General features: G+C 42.8%; 1 protein-coding gene across 1 annotated transcript; it reads right to left on the bottom strand.

Annotated features, from left to right (window-relative positions):
• Window positions 1-370: 370 nt before the first annotated feature.
• Window positions 371-19,261, bottom strand: LOC119464780 (chymotrypsin-like elastase family member 2A). The gene is made up of 8 exons (XM_037725715.2): window positions 19,137-19,261; window positions 15,247-15,274; window positions 15,074-15,147; window positions 13,238-13,338; window positions 9,867-10,005; window positions 6,133-6,250; window positions 2,337-2,482; window positions 371-631 (listed from the first exon to the last, which is right to left on the bottom strand). Exons 1-8 carry the CDS (start codon window positions 19,215-19,217, stop codon window positions 401-403), a joined length of 918 nt encoding a protein of 305 aa, XP_037581643.2. The 5' UTR covers window positions 19,218-19,261; the 3' UTR covers window positions 371-400.
• Window positions 19,262-20,790: the final 1,529 nt, after the last annotated feature.

The raw sequence follows: 20,790 nt of genomic DNA, 5'->3' as shown, positions 1-20,790 counted from the left end.
ATCATCACGCGCGAAATTAAAGCATTTTTGTATCATTATCAAAAATGCAGAGTGGAAATTTGCGACATTCATAGTGTGGTTACACCGCGCTGGCTGTACTTGATATAACGAGCGCAATAATGTACATCAAGCTAAATAATCCGATAGAAAGTCAATTGAAAAGACCAAACTGGTCGTTATCTACAAAATTAACCTCTATTTTTAAATGGGATATCTCCAAAATAGCATCAATTTTCGTTGTAACATTTCACTTTGTGATGCTAAAGTGTCGCAAGAAAAAGAAATGTGCGTGTAAAACGTAATATTGAGTACAAACGAAAGCGGTCAACAGGCAACGACAACCTGTACGAAGTCGATGAGCAACGTTTTAATAAGTGTCATGTCATGGATGGTGAACATCTTACCACGTGCAGGAATGGTCTTCTTTTGCATTTGCAGCGAGCTGAGCAACGACGGGTTTCCAGCTTTGTATATTTCTCAGTGACTTCCGTATCCAGGGAACAAATGCCGAAATCCGTGTATGCACCGTCGGGGCATGCGCTTTTCTTCTCCTTGAGCCAAAGGACACCATTCCGTACAGAGTCGACTTCCCGCTCTTGGATACAGCCGTTAGCGGTCCACCGGAGTCACCCTGCACGAGCAAGACGCAGTGGTAGCACACAGCGTCCACTTTCACTGAATAAACGTGTCCGTAGTGAGTGTCGAAAAGTACTTGATTTTCACGTTCGTAATAAATGCAAGAAGTGACATGAAAAAGTGTGTGGAATAATTTGAAGAAAAGTTTGTTTCCAAAGAGAAATCTTTAGCTCCGATTACCGCATCAAATGCAGGTGAAAAATGGAAATGCTTCTATTTGTAATAGGTTGGATCAATTTCAATGAAACTTGCTGCACTTGAGAGAAAAATTAAAATTATAATGTCATCAAAAGAAATCTTTTAACTTAGGATATTGAAGTTTTATAAACATCTGCGTAATGTTGATGAATTTCAAAAAACAGAAGCGCAGTGTTTACGAATCCGCAACCCTGCATCAAAATCTAATACCACAGCTTTGTAGACAGTAACTGCAAGAGCATCTCAAGCTGACAGACTTGATGCATAAATTTGCAGCTTTCGTGAAATTGCAACAATGAATACGAGTATTTTGTAAACAACCAACTCATGAATTCGTAATGTATTCCCGAGCCCCGTATAATAATTTTTACCGCTATAGATGTAATATGTTCAGCTTACAGAATTGTGATATCATTTTATATTGCTTAGCTATGGATTGGTAATCTTTATAACTGAGTATCCTGAGATAATATAATTTTCAAGGAAGTTTTAAAGGAATTTTGGCATTAAGGAAAAAAAAGATCTGCTTTTCTTAAAGTCACCCCATTAAATTTTTTTCTCCTAAGTGCCCCATACCTCATTAGATAGGTGCCAAGGCAGGTTATAAATACGATTTCAACATTCTGAAGTATTTAGGTGTGAACTTCCGAGCTGAAGGTGTGTTTAAATACCCTGACTGACGGTCAGGGTATTCGAAAGCACTCGAGATAAGAGTGGAAAAAGTGAATTCCCAGGAGTGTCAAAGAAAAAATAATTGACAGTAACTTAAGTATCTTTACGTTATGTGAATGCTAAATCTTCATGACTTCCCTAAGATATCACCTTCAAATAAAACGTCACCTTAATCCACTTTAATCTGCGTTGCTATAATTTGTACCGACTTCAATTCACCGTATTCCATATTAATCCAATTGAATCCCTTCATTAAACCTTAATCAACAATATTTCACATAATTCAGTTTACTTCACCTTAAGTCACCTGGCTAGAACTTGTTTTTATTTTATTTCACTGTAATTCACCTTAATTAACTTAACTAACATAAATTCACATGAATTACCTACAATTACAACTAATTACGGTTGTTATACCATTTACTATTTTATGTGTTACTACTGAGGTCACACAAGACGCTGATGACGTTGCATTGATTTTTGGTATCGCTCATAGCAGACAACGCCGGCTTTTTTGCCTCATGGGATATAATATAGCAGTCGCATTAAAAACTGGTATAACCAGATGGAAGTACGATCAGGTCGAAGAATGAGCGGAAAGACAACACAGAAGATTAAGGATACTGCTGCGTACAAAATCCTTCCATGTCCCTAGAGGACACGGCTGTGTCCTCTATACTTAAGCTCTTGTCTTCGCATGGATTCGCCAATTCGCCAACTCATTGGCATGTACATGTTCCTTGTAGAGTTGTAACACGGTAATTTCCATAATTATGTATCTCTCTCAACGCAATAAAAAGGCCAATAATAGATGAAAAGTACAAACGTACCTTCCATGCTCTCTGGTGGCTACTTGTACCACAGATTACACGGTCACTAGTCGCGTGTATTCTTCGATGCTTCAAAGCAACATCACAATTTTCGTCTGACAGAGGCTTTGTTACGTAGTACTGCAGGTGCTTCGAGTCGGTATGATCTAAAAAGCAGGAAGAAAAATATACAGATAAACATACGCCATCGGATGACATTACGGTACAATTTAAAGGCACCTGCAAAGGTTTCCGTGCTGAGGGACACAGCTCACTGCGCCGAGTGAAAATTCAGCGGACGGTTCTCTCACTGGTGAACTTTATTAGTTATTGGTTATAATAGAAGCCTAGTGATAAATCAGACATTTCAGTTTAACATACACATCAATGTGGCTAAAAGTGCGCTGGCCCAATACAAATGTTGGAACTGAGGAAACGATCGCCCGTCGGCATTATAAAATTATGACATTGTTGTTGAACACAGCCTTAAACATGAATACTTGCGTATATGTGGAAGTGTTTTTATTGCGATAGCAATTATATGGACACTCAAAAGCAGATTTCTGCCGTCGGCGTCGCCGTCGCCGTCGCCGTGAGGTTCCGTATGACGTCATTTGGAGAAGAAATCGTCGCCGATAAGTGGTTCTTGAGGGAAAGGGCGCGCCGAACGCTGTATGTGCGAGTGAAAGGGCGCGAGGGGCGCGTCTTTCACGGGGAGTGAACGCACGGCGGAGAACAAACGCGCGTTCTGCGCCGTGCTCGCTTAAGGGCTGCAGAAGTAGGCGTCTCTGTTCTCCTTCACAATCACCATGTATGTAGAGCAAACGCGCCTTCTTCCGACGAGCGAGAGGCCGTGGGGGAGAGGGATTGAAGGGAGGCGACGTTTAGCTGCGGCACGCAGTGCCTATTTATATCAGAGGCTCCGGCAACAGTCACCAACGCCGCACGCATTTTGAACGAACGCGGGCAAAACGCCGATGGCGTCGACAACAGTTCTGCGTGTTGCCGGTGCTGCTGCATGTCCAAGTTTATACAGCTGATAAAGCTAATAACATTACTCTGTATAGCTCTCTACAAGTTTGCTATCGCAATTGATGCTTCGACTTTCAGGTGAAACTGCGACAACTTTTTTTATTTTTCTCGCGTACTTTCCCTTCGCGGAAAATAAGTTATCACCCCCGACATGACACAGCGTAGGACAGAGCACATCGCGAGTTGCCGTATACGTATCGTGACTATGTACAGCAGGGTTATCGGTATATATTTACGAACGTATAACATAGATGGGTACCAACACTGCTATGTCAGAGGCACTTTATTGCTTTTGAGTACTGCCAGTAGAGGTGCGACAAAGACCAGCTCTGATCACTATCAAAATTTGCTATGAAACAACAAAGACTCACTAAATATTGCCAATGCAAGAATGAGACGTGTTAAGGTGCATAAATATTAAATAAATTGCGCCTGTACTCACAAGAAGTTCTTGCGCTACAATTTTTCGTAAAAACAAATTCTAGCCCATTCTAAGCTGAACATATCAATATCAAAGGTAACCAGCCAATTGCAAAGAGAATTTACCATCGAGAGGCTTTGTGAATTGGGCCCGCGTAGAGATATTCTGGCCCGTTTTTGTACCATCGAAGGGCACTTGCTTTCGTGCCACAGAGTTGCCGAGCGCGTTCAACATCGATCGCCTATGTGCTTTTCGGGACAGACGTGTTGTTGCGCAAGAGCTTTGTGGCGTCTCAAGATTTATATACTATGGTTGGTGCTAGCAACAGGGCGCGTTTCTCGGAAACCTCGGCTGACGCTTCAGGTCCACGTTTACTACCGAAATGAATGCTCTACTTGTTTTTTGCGAGACGCAAATAAATGTATTCTTCTTGTACTAGCAATGTCTTATGCTTTCAAACTCATTTGTTTTTTGTTACTGCTCCCTATTGCACAATACTACCGCGGCTTCCGCTCCTACTGGTCTTCGTTAGGATATTAAGCAAAACATTTTAGGCGACCATAACGTTCCCGTGAAGTGTCTTTAATGGCGCTGACCCCTTGACCTTAAGTTAACGCACGAACTTCTACCACATCCAGAGGAGCAACCGACGACGTGTCCTAATGCTCCGACGGAGCGCGCATTAGGACAGGAACAATGGATGGCTCATACACCCTTAAGCAATGGCTGATTCTCCCGTAAACGCGGCCTCGCCTTAACGACGACAGAAGAGAAGTGATATTCCACGCTGGAATTATTATCGGCAACGGAGCCAGCTGTGGACGACGACGACGACGAAGGCGTCAGTAGTGGCACGAGCGCTTTCGCGCGGTTGCGCCGAGGAGCGCTAACGAGTCAGCTGTCGAAGAAGACGATGAGGCACGAGCCATTCCTGAGGGTGATAGTTTATCATCATACTGATGAGAAAGATCTGATGGTTAATTGGCCCTTTTGTTTAACTAAACTTACGCTCCTGTATCACATCTATCCTATACAACACTTAACTTAAACCATTCCCACCTTTTAGATGGATTTTTGTTAATCTCATGGTTTTGGAGACACCTCTACTTCCCGTTGCCGGAGGCCGACTTCCGGTGTGCTCAATGAGAAACATAATGTCGCTAGGTGCCAGCACCATAAAAATAAACTAATTTATTTTATTTTTTCAACTGAATAGTAATGCGCCGAAGTTCTGTTGTTAACGCTCCTGGTACAACAGTATTCTTCTCTCTGCTATAAAATGGTGCATGTTGGTATGTGTGTGTCTATCAAACTTGCACTTTTCGGGGAAGCTCCTGCATAACAATGTAATAGTGTGAACCGTACTACCAGATAATTCGTGTGATTATGTGTATCTAATGTGTATAGTAAACAGGATCTCTAGCAAAGCCTATTTCCTCTCTGGCAGTGCAATAAGTGCGGCCAGCCCAGTAACCACGACCCATGTACACTTACTAGGCTTCCGCCACGTCGGACAGGAAAACGTACAGCCGCCACCCTGTGTTTGTCAAGTAGCCACACTTACTTGAAGCAGTGAAACCATGTTCATGATCCCGCAAGTAACTAAAAGGTTGATGATAAGCATTTCTTAACCAGCAGATCTACAGTGTGAAGGTGGCAAAGGCAGCTTCCAGACATTCGCGTTTTAGAGACACTTTTGATTTGCGGAATAACCAAGGCTTACCTGTCCCGCCATTCCAACCCAGGTTCATCACAGTCCAAAGAATAAATCCATATCCACTAAAAAAGAGCTGCTTGTGTTGACGGCCTCACTTTTAGCATGCTTACTTTTCAAAGGTGCTAATTTCTAACTTAAGTACCATAAAAGACCGCAACCCACCCAGCAAGTTAGTTTCCTTATGGTATCAATAGGCCTTGAAAGGTTTTAAACATAGTAGCAAACTATCCATGATAGTCTGCCGATGTAGGAGAGATATCCGGCAATAACTGGCACAGTTTTTGCCCACCTCGAGTGAAGGCCAAGATAAATCTAGAGTATTCGAGTTTACGCACATAAAGAAAAACCCTGCCATTAATTTACTCATAACTTGATTCAGCGATTAGCTACAGTGGAGGTTTTTCCACGCCTCACCTGCTATAAATTACAGCGGTCTTCGGGTAACCATGTCTTAAACGTTTTATCAGTTCTTCTTTCGGGTGAAGTGACACTGATGACTTTAAAATGTTGCATGTTATCAAATTAGGGTTTAGCCTCATATTCTCTTTATACCTTATGGCGGCTACTAAACACTAAATAACAAAATATTGAAAAGAGTGTAATTATCGCATTTATTTACAAGAACTTTATAGAAAGCGAGCACTTACTGAAATCAATAGCACCAAATCCAACCACAAGCAAGGAACGAGCAGGGGTCTTCGAGCTTTCACGAGGGAGACAAACAGGTCTCACGAATCTGCTGAAGCCCGGAATCGGTTTGACAAGCTTCCGAGAAGAAAAAAAGAACAGAGTTGAGGGGCACTATAAGGTAAAGCTATTCCAAACTTTTCTATTCCAATTCTGTAATCAGCCCTCCACGATGGTGAAACATTTTAGGGCCACCCACAACTTCTGTTGTCTTGCACACGACATCACGAAAGCCGCGATAGCTCCTCATCTGATATGACGTGTACACACTGATTATGAATGAATAAATGAAAGAAAAGAAACATATTTATTCCTGATTCAGCGCCTTTTCGCCATTAGCCCTCTGCTATTGGTCAAAAGTTTTCGGGCTGCACAACTTCGCTTGTAACGTCACGCGATGTCACAAAACCGCGAAAACTCATTAGCGTCAAAGTGTCGTGTACGCGTTAAAGATGCAATAATATGCCGAAGAAAACTGAACTTTTTTAATACCCAGAGAGTGCCCCGTTCTGAAAGGAATAGAAGATGGCTGCCCGCCGATCGCTCAGGCACTTGCCATTCGCACCTGCCTGAGAGCATGGATTCATTTGTGTATAATAAACCTTTTTCGCATGGCATTGCAACGTTAACGAGCTCTTTTGGCACCTATATGACATCACTCTGCCCACTCTTTCTTGCTGAGGATCCGTTTTAGCGTCATTCTTAACCTTCCGTTGCACGCCGTCGCGCTTTTCTTCCAGCCACCACAAGCAAAGTAAAGGATGCGGACCAATCGGAGACACCCGCACCACCCTCATCATCCGGTTATCTCTTTTCACTGGGCTGGCTCTGCCCCATAGGAACCCTCACCACTTGAGCGTGCTCCTCACCTCTGGTCAGCCGATTAGATAAGAAAAGCCGCTCAGTGTAGACAATGTTATTCGTTGTGAAAGCGAACAAAGGTGACCGCCTATAAACGAGAAGAGCGTTTGATTGGGCTTTTCAGACAACGCTGCGGGTCACCGCCCGATGCTTGCGTCGGCGCTTACGTAAATTTGACGTCAGGAGATTAGAATAAAACGAGCTTGGAATAGTTTTACATTGTAGGTTCCGTTTGTTGCTATAAAAATGTGTATATGTGTCATGGGTATATAATTTATTATATATCACGGGTGATGTATCAGTGCATTTGTATTGATAAAGCAAGACAAGTTGAGGGCTTCAGAACGTCATATGAAGGGTATTATTGTTAAACATTCAACTATGCTAATACATTTAAATATAATATAAATAGTTGTAGCAACAACGCTTCATTTATGTTAATATTGAAGCCACAAAGCCTCCGATATTACCTCAAGCAACACCTTTAAGGGCCCCTAAACCACCGACAGCTAGAAATTTAGTTGTGGTGTAGCAGATGTGCACGAGTCTACAACGACCACGTAGCCGCGAGAATTTTTCAAAATTGTGCCGTAATAGCGGAGTTACACGCGTTTAATGATCGAAACATGGCCCTCCCTCGTTTCGCTCTTCGCTGCTCTCCTCGTCGGCTACTCTCTCCTCCTGGCCGAGTGCTCCTCCAAATGTCACGTGACATACGTCATCGCCAACGCGCTGTCCGTTTCCTGTTAAGGCACGTCCACGTTAGCGGCAAATTTACCGATGGCAAGCCGGCCTCCAGTGCCGTAGAACGTCTGCCGCGCGAGAGGTGTGTCCAAAGTAGAGAGCAGTTCGCCCCCGGCGCACCGCCCGCAGCACGATCAACGGGCCTATCGACGAACGCGAAGCTGCGCGCCTCCGCCACCGGCGATGAAAACATCGGCTGCAGCTCAGCTACAGTGCACGGCTACCGACGGGAGACGACCGGGTCGGCTGTGCTCGCATCGTAGCCGACGGCGCCGCTAATATCAGCGTATTTTTCTTCTTTGTGTACAATTATTGTGAAGAGCGATAACAACGATAATAAGATATTGCGGCTTGTGAGCGTCGGTAATTCATTTCGAAGCGCCGTCCGCTTTAGCTTTGAAGGGAACCGGAAAAGGCCTAGCGACGATATCGGCGCCGTCGAGCGATCAGCGGCGGTGAGGCTGCCGCACAAATGAGTCCCGGTCTCATCCTCTCTACGTGCGGCTATGAGATCTCGTGTTCGCGAGCAAAACCGCTGTCGAACGGCGTCCCTCGAATGGCAAACGGCGCGCGGCGAGTTACCGTGCCGGTAACACGTACATGCTACCCGCTGTGGCTGCCGTGCCATCCCATGCTCATGCAACACCACCTAGAAGTCTTCTAGGTGGTGTTAGCTCATGCGAAGCGTGCCGCTATGGACCCTGTGTTGCGCTCACGTCTAGACAGGTCAACACTGTCGCCCTCTGCTAGCGCAGCTAATCAGACCGGTATGCACGAGTGTGTTGGATGGAACGCGAGCGATTTGGCACTTGCGTTGTGGGCTTCGCTAGGGCGCACAAGCGAGCAACACAACGAGGAAGCGCAGGGAGCGCGCGTACCTGCTAACAGACAAACCGGAAGTCTTAGGTCCTTGTTCGACCAATGGGCTTCGCAACCGCTGTTTACATCACCAGATGCACCCTTCTGACATCGTGACGACCGCTATGGATACCGGGAAGGCCAGGAGAGGAGGACGGCATTGTTTTTTTGGTTTTGTGGCGCGCCCGCGGCCCGTAGCGCTGCAGCGTTTGGCATCGTTGATCGTGACGGCATTCTGAACTCGATGCGCGTGTTTACTTGAAATGTTCAAAAAATATCCGAGGTGGTTTAGGGGCCCTTTAATATGCGTCTAAAAATGCGTTAGCACTTTTAGGGAATTTCATGCACTTTCATTGGGCTACGTATTTATCTATGCATATTTATATGCGTGTTTTATATATGTATGCTTGTATCAAACAACTTTCGCGCCTAGCCTGGGTACTGGGTAGTTCGTGGTCTAATGGGAAGCACATGGGGCTTCTATGTTGAGGAGACAAGGTTCAAAACCAACCGTCGGAACCACTTCGGTCACCGAGAATATGACAATCTGTATATACTTGCCGCTCTTCAACGAACGTCTTTTATGCCGACATGGGTGCAGCAGCACTCAATTGTGGCTCTCAGTGTTCCATTACAGAGCGCGAATTGGGATAAAAACGTTATAGTGCGTTTTGGTTTGTTAATGTTCAACACGCTAAAATTTTATGTTACCAGAGAATACAGAAATTAGGATACTTCTCTCTGGTAATTCATTTTCAATTTACCAGAGCCTGCCAGATATTGTCCCATATTTTTGCCTACGCGGCCGTTTAGTAAAATTGAGCTTTGGCTCTATACTAGCTAAAGTATCCCCGCAAATAAAGTAACAAGCAGATATATTCAGAATAGAGCCTCCACACATTGTGGCCGCGCAGTGTTTACCGTTAGTTGCAACAGTTAATTACACACAATCAATCGTTATGCACATTTTATGGAATATAATAAACTAGGGATGTTTGTTTTTGCTTTAACACATGGTCCTTCATTAAAACGTTTGAGTTACAATTCTTTACCATATTTGTATTTATAAATTTGTAAATTGTTTCGGTGAATCATTTCGGCTATATTTCGGAGTGCCGCATTGTATATAGCCGCTGCATCCATCGCTTCGCTTTATCAACTTGGTTAATTAGCACGAACCCAATGTATGACTGAATTTTGACATGAAGTTTTTAATATTCATCAGGTCTACCTGTATGAGGGCAATGTCGTATCCGTGTTCTGGTCTTACATACTTTTCGTGAATAATCCCTCGTTCCACAGTCACGCATGTACCTCCTTTGGGAATCGAGGTATTGTAGTAAACGTGCATCTTCAGAATTGTTTCGCCTCTGAAAGAAAACAAAATCCAAGTAAAGTTTTTGCTAAAACCATTTCTCTAAACCCATACGCTGGTCTTCATATGCTGTATCATCTAAACAGGACAACAAGCAGAAAAATGACTTGAACTTTGTTAGTAAAGTACACGTCTACTGTAACAAATATCCACTGTAACCTTCCTTTACGACGTTCGATGAGTGCCAAAAAGGAGGCGATAAAGAAAGAGGTATGACGCCTTTGTCTTAAACCTCTTAAAGCCCCTGGATCTTCGAAAAGTAGCGACAGGCTTTGATCTCGCAGCCGAGCTACGCGATTGAAAGATCACTTCTACACGCCCCCTGGGTTAAGCTAGGATCAGCTGGTAGACAAAACGCACCTCGCGTACATCGTTCTGCGTTTTCAAGTAACGCGCAAGTTAGCCCGCACGTGCCCTTCTGTTGGAGATGGCCTTGATATGACGATCACTCCTATCGCAGTTGCCGGGTTTTTCCCCGTTTGTTAACGCCGAGAGATAGAGAAAGACAGACGGCTTTAAAAGAGACGCCGAACTCCCGGATCAGCTGCCTAATGGCACACAGTCACTTAATGTAACCTGTGATGTAGAGTCTAAGCGAATAAATAAGTTTTTGGGCGAAAATTACGACATGCTGCCAGCAGTTGCAGCTACTTTTACAAGATCCAGGGGCCTCAGAATTTCCCGCACCAGCTCGTCTTCACGTTTACATTTACAAGCTGTCTGCTTGGGCCTAGAAAATATTTTGCAGAATAAGCAGTCTACATTGTATTTGAAAAATGTGAAGGAGTGAACTTAGCAAGTTTGGAAACCTTTACTGCGCTGCAGCAGCCCACTTGAGAAAAACATCGAAACATATGATGTCTCACTTAACGTTGCAGTGCTATGTTTGCTGCGCAAAATAGAAACAAAGAAATGATAGCTTGGCCTTAATTTCAGTTTGCAGTAATGAACATCTTAGCACAAAATTAACGAAAATGTCGCTTTCAATAACTACTTTCGCGGTTTAAGCTGACTAAGCGTTTGCCTTTAGTGTCGCTATAAGCATAGGCTACCAAAGCACATGAAGCTACCTCTGGGGGTTATCAGATTACCCACCCTCAACTAATTGTTGTATTTGAAGTTGCTAATCGAATCTTCTATTTTGGCTTTGGCGAAAGGTACGTCCGACATCTCCCTGCAACTTTCTTTGCAGTCAGACGGATTCGTCACTGTTTTTACAGGATACGTCCGACATTTCTGGTTGTTCTGGCCATTTTTCACGCTTGGATACGTCCAGCCTAAGCACGTTGAACTGCTAAATACCGGTTTCGCTCTCTTCAGTGATTATTCAGTGTGTGTTGTCGTGCAGCATGCGGTGTCCCTGTTTCGGCACAGCTCGTGCAGATCAGCATGCTCATCATTGCAGCAAGAACTTCCATCTCTGCTTCTAGAGCGCTGATGCTTACTTTTTCAGCAAGAAAAACGCATTCCGTTCGGTGCCCGTTGACGTTATACCGTGACCACGCGTGCTTATCGAAAATACAGTATTGCTGCAATCACACTTCGCCACCGATCCACTAAGCGACTGGTAGAAATCTGTTCGTGTTGCAGAATTTCACAGTTACGAAAACGTCGAAGTCGAAACTATAGTCTACATATAAATAGAATAGAATAGAAAGCAGAGAAGCCCAACTCTTCTCCATGCAGTTAGTTCTACTGAGCGGCCTTGAAGTCCTCCTCAATTTTCATCAACGAGTAGGCGCGACGGACCCTTGTCCTACTGTTTGCTTTTATTGCGATAGCAATTATATGGACACTCCAAGCGCATTTTTGCCGTCGCCGTGGTCCTGGACGTCGCTGTGAGGCTCCGTATAAATCCAAACACGGTAACGTCGTCGCCGCGCGCCGTACGCAGTATGTGCGAATGAAAGCTTGCGAGGGTGAGCCGACGATCGGTGCTCAATATCACGCGCGCAAAGGGGAAAGGCGGGGCGGAAGCCCGCTTCCGCCCCTTCTCCCCACCGGAGGCGAGGGAGAGGGTGTGGCGCTCTACTCCGGTGACGGCTGCTTGAGGTGGATACACACGCGAGGTCAAAATCCCGCCTGCTCCGCGGGCCAAACAGTCACGTGATCACTTGAATCCGGCGCAGATGAGTCAGGTCGCATTCTCACAGCCGGAGCGCCGTTCGCGGATCCGCGTGCTTACTCTCGACTGCAACGCTTAGCAGCTGCGCGTTTCATATTTTATAGTGCTGTGAATCCCTCAACTAGAGCCAAAAAAGTGACGGTTGCCTCTTCACTTAGCGTTTTCTTGTGCACCTCACTCATGTTGAGGTCATGCAGGCTGCGCGGTCTGAGTAAATAGAAATGCGCGCGCAGCCTACAACTCGCCTTTCCCGATGCACCACAACGAAAGTACATGCAGTCACTACTGCACAACAAAAACAGACGTGGCTTCAAGCCAGCAACACGCCATCGTAGCCATACCAATCCGTGCAATGTTGATTTGACGCGGACTACGCTAAATTGAGGTCAGATGACCGCCAAACGGACGGATGGAAATCCCGGCGAGCATTTTCAATCCGGACCGCGAGCGGAGGATCCCGGACTAGGCGAGGGCGGCACATTTTGATGACGCGCGCATCACGTGATACGCCATCCGCTGCGAAAATTCCTCCTCCGTCTGGTCGTGCGAATGCACCTTAAGGCACGGCCGAGCGGGCGCCGTATCTTGAAGGCAGTCTGCGACGTGGAAGACGTGCTAGTGCCGGTAGCTTTGTATGCGCTGTGCTTTCGACGTTTAAGCCGCCGAATAAATGTCGCTTTATGAACGCGCCTTTCCGCCGTATTTTTAGGCGACCAACTGAATTGTTCGCGCGTACATCCGACGTAGCTTTAGTTACTTCGTTCTACTTTTAACAAATGTATTTACACAAGATATTAGGTAGGAGCTACAGCCGAGACAGTATATCAACAACGACCATGCCGAATTGATGAGCCTATTTTTATTCGTCTTAATGATCGCCTTCCTCTGTGTCTGGGAATGACCCGTAATTATTATGCACAGGAATACAGTACAACAACATACGATATGGAGCATCACGAATACGAGCTTCACTACAATAGATATTGAGTTACAGCTTTCCGCAGTCAAATTGTATAAAATAGAAGATTGTTCGTTCTTTCGAGAATAAATGCACTTGGACTTTTCTTTGACTTTTACGTCGACGAAAGTGAATGGCTATTACCTTGATTCAACACAGTGAGCTGCTGTTGCAATGACGTTATTTGTTATAATGGTTCCAGTGCAGTATCGGAGATATCCATGGTATACCCTACTAAGGAAGATCTTGAAAGAATAAAAAAGTGCATTTCAGAAGTGGATCATATTTTCAAGTATCGTGTATCACCAACCACAAATACGCAAAAATCAAGCAAGAATAACACGATGGTGTAAAGAGTATACAGCTGTGGATTATTTCAAATGAAATGCAGCATTATTCTCTTGTTGGCTTTGGGGGCATAAATATGCGCGAAAACACTGCCCAACATCTTTCGAGATGGAATGATGCTCTCTATCGGATGCATTAACTGCCAATTACGTAAATTTATTGAATTGATTTACTGCAGCACATTCACTAAAATTTGAAGAATCATTCCATGGCTCTGCGTCATGTAATACGTTGCACTGTCGCAATGCTGTATTTCTTTACTATGGTACTGCATTGCAGTGCATCAAATAACATTTTATGGAGGCGAAATCACAAGGCAGTGGCTAGCGATGCTGTTCATTTTCTTTAACTTGCGTTGCTAATGCTGGTGTCATGTGACTGTCATAGCTATTAGGCGTTAGTCAAATTACACACAATCCCTTCTAATAAATATGCTCCAAGCAACCTCTCCTGAACATACAAAAAACGGTTTATTCACAACTTTTCTTCACACGTGTACCTGTTGATATATGTATTGTATGCTCAAATATGTATTGTCGTGCAAATGGCAGCCTCAGCATGGTACCACATGCAAGAAAACGTTTTCGAATGTCTTCCTGCAAGTTCTTCTATATTTCTTGTCATGTCCTTTAGTTTCAAGCATGTCCCGTGCTGGAAATTCTGGTTTGTGCTTGTGCAAACAAATGTGATTGGTTAACTTCCAGCACTGTATAGTTCGAATAAGGGGACTACTCAAGCTTTACAAAACGGTTGCAATCAGTTGCTGTGGACGAAAATTTGTTCTTTTCTGGTACTTTAGACCCTCCTACAACACTAACATGCTTTGCGCAGTAACATGCACAATAAGATTCTGTGTATTCACGAAAAATATGAACAAAGTCAGTAAGCAATTATGACTGAAAGAGCAACCTTTAAATCTGTGAAGCTTTCCATACGAATTTTAACATTCAGAAGCGTTCGTGCAGCGTCGCTCATTTGTTATGCGCCTTTAGTGTAGGCACCCAGGCTGGAAAACAACAAATTCAGGATGGTTCGTCATTCATAGAATTCAAAATTCTCAACTTATTATTAATCTTTTTCAGTTGATAGCAAAGTGTGTTAGCCATATTATAGTCATATCAATAGTTATAGTTCAGCGTGATAGCGGATCACATGTTATTTTCATGAGATCCGAAAATATTAGGCGACACAGTGAAGTTCTCAAATGTAACATACTTATACGTTGCTGAATTAGAAAGAACCTAGTCTGAATTATTGAAGCGCTGTAGTTCTTCACTATAAGTGGCAAACTTTAGTGGCAGAAACACCAAACCTTTGAGTTTCAGAGTTTTAAATATGTCCTTTCTAATATATTGTACCACCTAACACGAACAGCAAATAGTGTATCAATCAACAGCATTCTCTTCATACCTGCAGGGCATGCTATTGAGGAGGATTAAAGCAATAATTAAATATTGCTATCGCCAGGGATATGAAAGAGCCCCAGTATAGTTCTCGTAGCGAGTCTTTGCTTGCTCTCCATCCGATATAATACTTTATAGAAATTACGAAAATTATTCATCGCACCATCGAATATTGAGTTGTTCAACATACGGGAATACAATGAACGAAGTATGAAAAGCCACTTCTTACCACCCATGGAACTTGGGATTTCGTTATATACTTCCCATTTATAACTCTGCCTACTGGATCGGACAATCCACATTCTAAAATAAGAAAAGTATTTTCAGTTTACACTTCAATGCAAATATTTCTGTTTTAAGACGAACATATAAGTACAATGAATCAGCTGCTGTTACACTTACCCTTTGTATTCACTGGAAAGTTCTTCGCCTGCGCGATAAAAGCAGAGTTACACAACAAATAGCAGCCAGGAGGCAGCCTGAAAAGTGTCTATCGATAAGATACACAGCTGAAGATGTGGTCTAATTAAGTTAATGCATTATTCTTTCTTTAGAGCACGTTTGCCTACAGCATAGAAGAGGAACCGAATCAAACGCCCTCAACTTCCAGCTTGTCTCCAACTGCTGTCATTTGCAACGTGTTCTTTACTGAAGAAGCTTACAGATATGCATAATTTAAAGCCTAAATTCCTTATTAATAAAACGTCCGTGTAGTACACATTCTTAATATATAATCTGGCGATATTCGCAATCAATCAATTTGTCACCGCTCTGTATTCACGGCACCGTTATGCTGGAATGACTTTATTCTCCGAAAGTTGCTAAGAAAAGTCATTTACAAGAGGGGTAAGTATCTGCGAAATTGTCTTTAATAATGAGGTGTTATAACGTGACACTCAGAAAGCTACTTGTCTAAATAGTTACGTTCGTTCAGCATATTTCTCAAAACACGGCTGTAGTCCTTCGCCATGCACAAGTTCTGTTCCGACTACGATATCAGTAGAGTTAAGTGTGGATGGAGTCAGGGCATTATTAAACAAGATTAACAATAGTAACGCAAATAGACCAGATGGCATTTCTCCTCGAATTATAACGCAACGTACTGAACCGATTTTCCCTTTTTTCGACATAATCTACACCAAGTCCATCTCTTCCGGTGCCCTCCCGGATGACTGGAAAATTGCACACGTCACCCCACTTAGAAATGGTATTCTAAAAAGATGTAAATAACTATAGGCCCAATTCACTTAAATCCGTACCATGTAAATTATTCTAATACATTTTATATAAAGAGATGATGCCACATTTACCAAGAACTTACTGGCTTCACAACAACATGGGTTCCTTAAGGATGTATCTTGCACAACATAACTGATTAAATTTTCTCATGCCCTTGTGTATGATATGGACACTGGCGAAAAAAAAATTATTTGCCTTTTCCTAGACTTTCAAAAGGCGTTTGATACTGTTTCACACGATCTGCTTTTAGGTAAACTTACAGCACTAAATATGAACCATATAGTTCTAGCTTGGATCAAAAATCATTCCGCCGACAATGCGCAGTAATAAATGGCAAGAAATCCAGTTTCGTGGAAATCCCATCGGATGTCCCACAGGGTTCAGTTTTGGGCAACTGTTATTTTTAACGTATATAAATGACATTTGCTCAGCAATTGGTTCTAGTATACGGTTGTTTGCTGATGACTGCGTTTTGTACATTAAAATAGAAGTGAAGTTGACGTTGCCCTGTTGCAAAGTGACTTATCATGTGTTCTCGAATGGTGCTCAAGATGTAGAATGAACTTAAATACTAAAAAGTGACTTCATGTTACTTTTACACTTCAAAAAAATAGGTGCCTCTGAGTATGTCGTCAGCAATAATGCATTGAAGCAAACATTACAGTACAAAAACTTAGGCGGGACATTCTCAGCCGATTGTTCATGAAATGCTCACGTTGATGCTGTGCTTGCTAAGGCCATCAATGCCTTAAGTTTTATAAAGTTAAATCTGAGACTCGCGCCACTGTGTTTTAAATCAACTGCTTACCTAACATACGTTGTACTAATTCTCGAATATGGTTGTGCCGTTTGGGACCGCCATTCGAAAGGTAATATACTTACAGAGGCCTGATTATATATCTGCGCGTACTAAACATTGCTTTATGATTTTATAATACCGCACCAGAACTAATATGTCTGCTAATTCAATTATTGTTTATTTCTTTAGCGAATGGAATCGCCTATCAAGTCAGCAAGTGGGCTGTGTCAATGAAGATGTGCTTGTTTTCGGCATTGCACCCCCCCCCCCCTGCTCTAACGCCTTCGGGCTAAGCGGGGTAATCTTTGAATCAAGAAAGAAAAAGTTGCTACACATTCGATGTGCATCATGTAGCTACACTTTCAGTTATCCCGTTTCGTTTATTCTTGTCATAAAAACTGCCTAGATTACATTGTGCATTCTCAAAATATTCTGTTGCTTTGTGATAGATCAGAACAAATTCATTGAACGAACACTGCCTCAGAAACATGGCTCTCCGGCAACGTGATTTTCTTTATATGTGTGAAATCTTAAGTAGCAAGCAATTCAATTTCGTAAATTGACAGAAAATTTGTTGTTCAGCCTCCTTTAAACACTGCAGGCGCAGCTAATCACGCCGTGCAATCACGATTATATTTATAATACATATTTACATTGTGGCATTGGGGCACATTCATTGGCTTCAGTTCAGCAATGGCAAATCTGAGCATAGCTAGTGCTTCACAACCTAAATTTGAAAATACGGCTTGACATTCTATAATTTCAAACCATGCGATAATATATGTTTTCTTTATAAATATCGACCAGCATTATTTTTTTATTATGTAGCCGCAAGGCCACAATGACAATTCATTCATTGTCATAGATAATCTGACGAGAGTTGTTAGAGTTATTGGTAAGAACGCAGCAACAAGGGACAAATGCCTCCAAATTGTCCGTAATGGCTACAAAAATATAATTTGTGACATTCTCAAAGATTACACACTCCTGTCTTCTCGCAAGGAGGCAGTGAAAAAAGAGGTCTAAGAAAGAGGTGTAGCGGAATAAAAAGATAGACTGTTGAAGGTAGAAGATAGCATACGTAGCATGATTGCAAAGCAACCAACTCTTATGGAGGTTTATATTATCGCAATTTTGGGAGCACATTAGGCATATACCACATGCAAATATCACTTTCTCAGATTATACACTTGAAAAATCTTAAAGGACATCCTTAATCACCAGGAAGAAATATCTGAAGGATGTCGAAGAAGCGCAAGTATAGCACTGAATGATGAACGCTTCATAACGATCCGTAAGCTTCGGTGGTTTCATTGGCGCTGACCCAAATTACTACCACTGAATAGTTTCTCCCGAGCTTTTTTTTTCGATGGTGGCAAGGCATTCCTTGTGCACGGTATTGCCCGTTGCAACTTCTGAAATACGTGCACCGCTGAAATCATCATTCTAAGAGTCTACGTGGTGACCGAAACTACGCACAAATTACCAAGCGCAAATGTTTACGATTCACAAAAAGCGATCGCGTCCAACTCCCAAGTGCAGATTCTAGACAGTAATCAATTTTTATTCCCAAATAGGGTGTTTGTCGGTTTACTCGTACCTCACATATCCATCCACACTGCGTTTTTCCAAATTTGTGTACCGCCTATTGTGTTGGCGAAACATGCATGCTGCACAATATAACCTAAACCATTGTAATCATTCGCTAAGATGCGCAGATAATTGCTTGCGTATAGCCAAGCGACAAGTATTTTATGAAAGAAAGTATCATGTCGCGATTTAGTGGTTAATAATGGAGAGTGGAGGTGCGCTGACCGATGCTAATTCGTGGTTAAAGCAGTCTTGGTGTACCAACCAGCTATTTCGGTCTTGAATTGACTGCATCACCTTTATTACAGTATAGGTGGCGCCAAATTTTTTGACTTTTTTGCCTTATGGGAAGGGTGATATTGAGCACCGAATGCTCAATCTCATTCTTGCCGAGTAGTATGTGCCGAATTTGCGTAATCATGCTGCGGGACAAGGACACAACGACGGCAACGGTCATCTTCATTCCCATCAACGTTACTAAAAGGATGGATCAACATAGGAAAAGAAGCTTCCAGCTATTAGCTGCTGTCGCAGTAACATTGGCACTAGGAAATCTCAAGTACATATCGCACATAGATATGGCACCGTAGGGGGGATTTTCCTTAGTTACTGCGTGCTTTTCCAAGAGAACGCGTGATGACCCATGTAAAAAGTTTTACCTTACCTGAGCAGGACACGAGTAGTGAAGAATAGAGCTGGTCACATAAACAAGGAAGTATAATTTTGTGTGCGTCCTCATGGTCATCTGTCTAGAAGAAAAACCACGTAGGTGACGTGGTATGACAACAAGGCATACAGTCTCTACAGCCGGCGTGAAAAGTAATTTTACCGTGCACAAGTGTTTCTTTCATCGACTAACACTTGGCGCCGTGAAGTCGCCTAGATAATATATTGAACCTAGTGACACTCTACGCTTGAATGGAGCTATGGTTTGGCTTGCTTTTTGTTGCGCTGAACGTATCAGGTTCTCGTTAAGTGGTGCTCCTTTTTGATCTGTAATACGAAGCGCAATTGAAATTTCACGTTTCAAGACGCCCCCACAGGAAATGTAAAGTATCAACCGATATAACGGCGTACTTGACGGATGTCTCTGCAACATATTAGGACGGATTCTGCTTCACCATCCTGGAAAGGACTGAAAATTCAACTCATCCATAACCTTCACCGTGCATTCTCCTGCACATTTTTGATATGCCTTTATTGAAGGATGAGTATTGCAGCTTCAACAAATAAAGATGACGCGCACAAGTTAATGACGAAAGAAATAATAATGTGGTCCTGAACCACCTTGTGGGTTTGGTGAAAAACCATAGTCCGTGGATAACTTATGCTGGTGTGAACATCTCAGCCAAGTTTTGCATACGTGCGCGGCGCGTGGATCTAGCAAGCGAAGCGCAAAGTTATATTTTCCTCAAGCGCTCCCTTCTGAACAAAAGCCTGTTACTAACTTTTTTTTCTGGACGGTTTATTTGGTAATATAGCAGATTCCCATACGCTGCTATTGGCCGAGAGCTGGCATCCATAAAGAAGGGTGTTTATGTGAATGAGGTTTTTCCTGCAATTGCTCTGTAATATTATCGACACAGTTTAAGGTGGCGGTCCCACTCCGGCGGCACGAGCCCTCCGTTTTCAGTAATTTTGGAGCAACCGTGGCGACACTTCTACTTAGGATATGAAGTTGTCGTATAAACCATAAAAAGCTTAATTCTTGTAGATTCCAACTATGTTTATTATAAAGAAATTGATTGATGTGATTTAGAAATAAATGTTCAAGAACAAGCATGAGATACATGATTTTTGCGAACTGCGTCTCAGTTGTGACCATATCTAGAAGAAACTATCGCACTTACTGCATTGCGGCTTGCTCTGTAGTTTTAGGACATATTTATCTAGTTCCTAGACGTCGCAAAATAATTTTGAATTTTTACTTTTTGGATAATTTGCTTTTGAATATTGCCAAATATCGCAATCTTCTGTTGTAAACAGCCTGGCAACTACGTGCTCAAGGAATCTAAATTTGGATAAGTAGAGATGAAGGAATTTACATTTAGGACGCAAAATTTCATTTATGTAACTTTATTAGTTTTCCTAATAATGCGGTCGAAATTAAGCAATATTTAGAATTCTGGTTTTATTTTTGCCCATTTTTGCGGGAAGGTACTAAAGCTACGAAGCTGTGGTTTAAAACTAATAAAGGTACATGAATGAAATTTTGCGTACTAAATGTAAATTCCTTGAACTCTACTTTATCCAAAATTTAGCTGCCTTGAGCACGTAGTTGCTAGGATGTTTACAACAGAAGATCGTGATATTTGGCA

This window comes from Dermacentor silvarum, chromosome 9, assembly GCF_013339745.2.
Source record: "Dermacentor silvarum isolate Dsil-2018 chromosome 9, BIME_Dsil_1.4, whole genome shotgun sequence".
NCBI lineage: Eukaryota > Metazoa > Arthropoda > Arachnida > Ixodida > Ixodidae > Dermacentor > Dermacentor silvarum.
Note: the sequence above shows the minus strand (reverse complement) of the source record. Positions and strands in the feature narration are given on the sequence as shown.

Bases quoted from the DNA above. Each gene is read 5' to 3' on its own strand.
- LOC119464780 (XM_037725715.2), bottom strand. From the start codon at position 19,217: ATGACCATGAGGACGCACACAAAATTATACTTCCTTGTTTATGTGACC. The intron at 15,275-19,136 runs GTAAGGTAAAAC...TTTATCGCGCAG, and splicing joins ACTACTCGTGTCCTGCTCAG to GCGAAGAACTTTCCAGTGAA. The intron at 2,483-6,132 runs GTAAGTGCTCGC...CCTGCTTTTTAG, and splicing joins ATTTGGTGCTATTGATTTCA to ATCATACCGACTCGAAGCAC.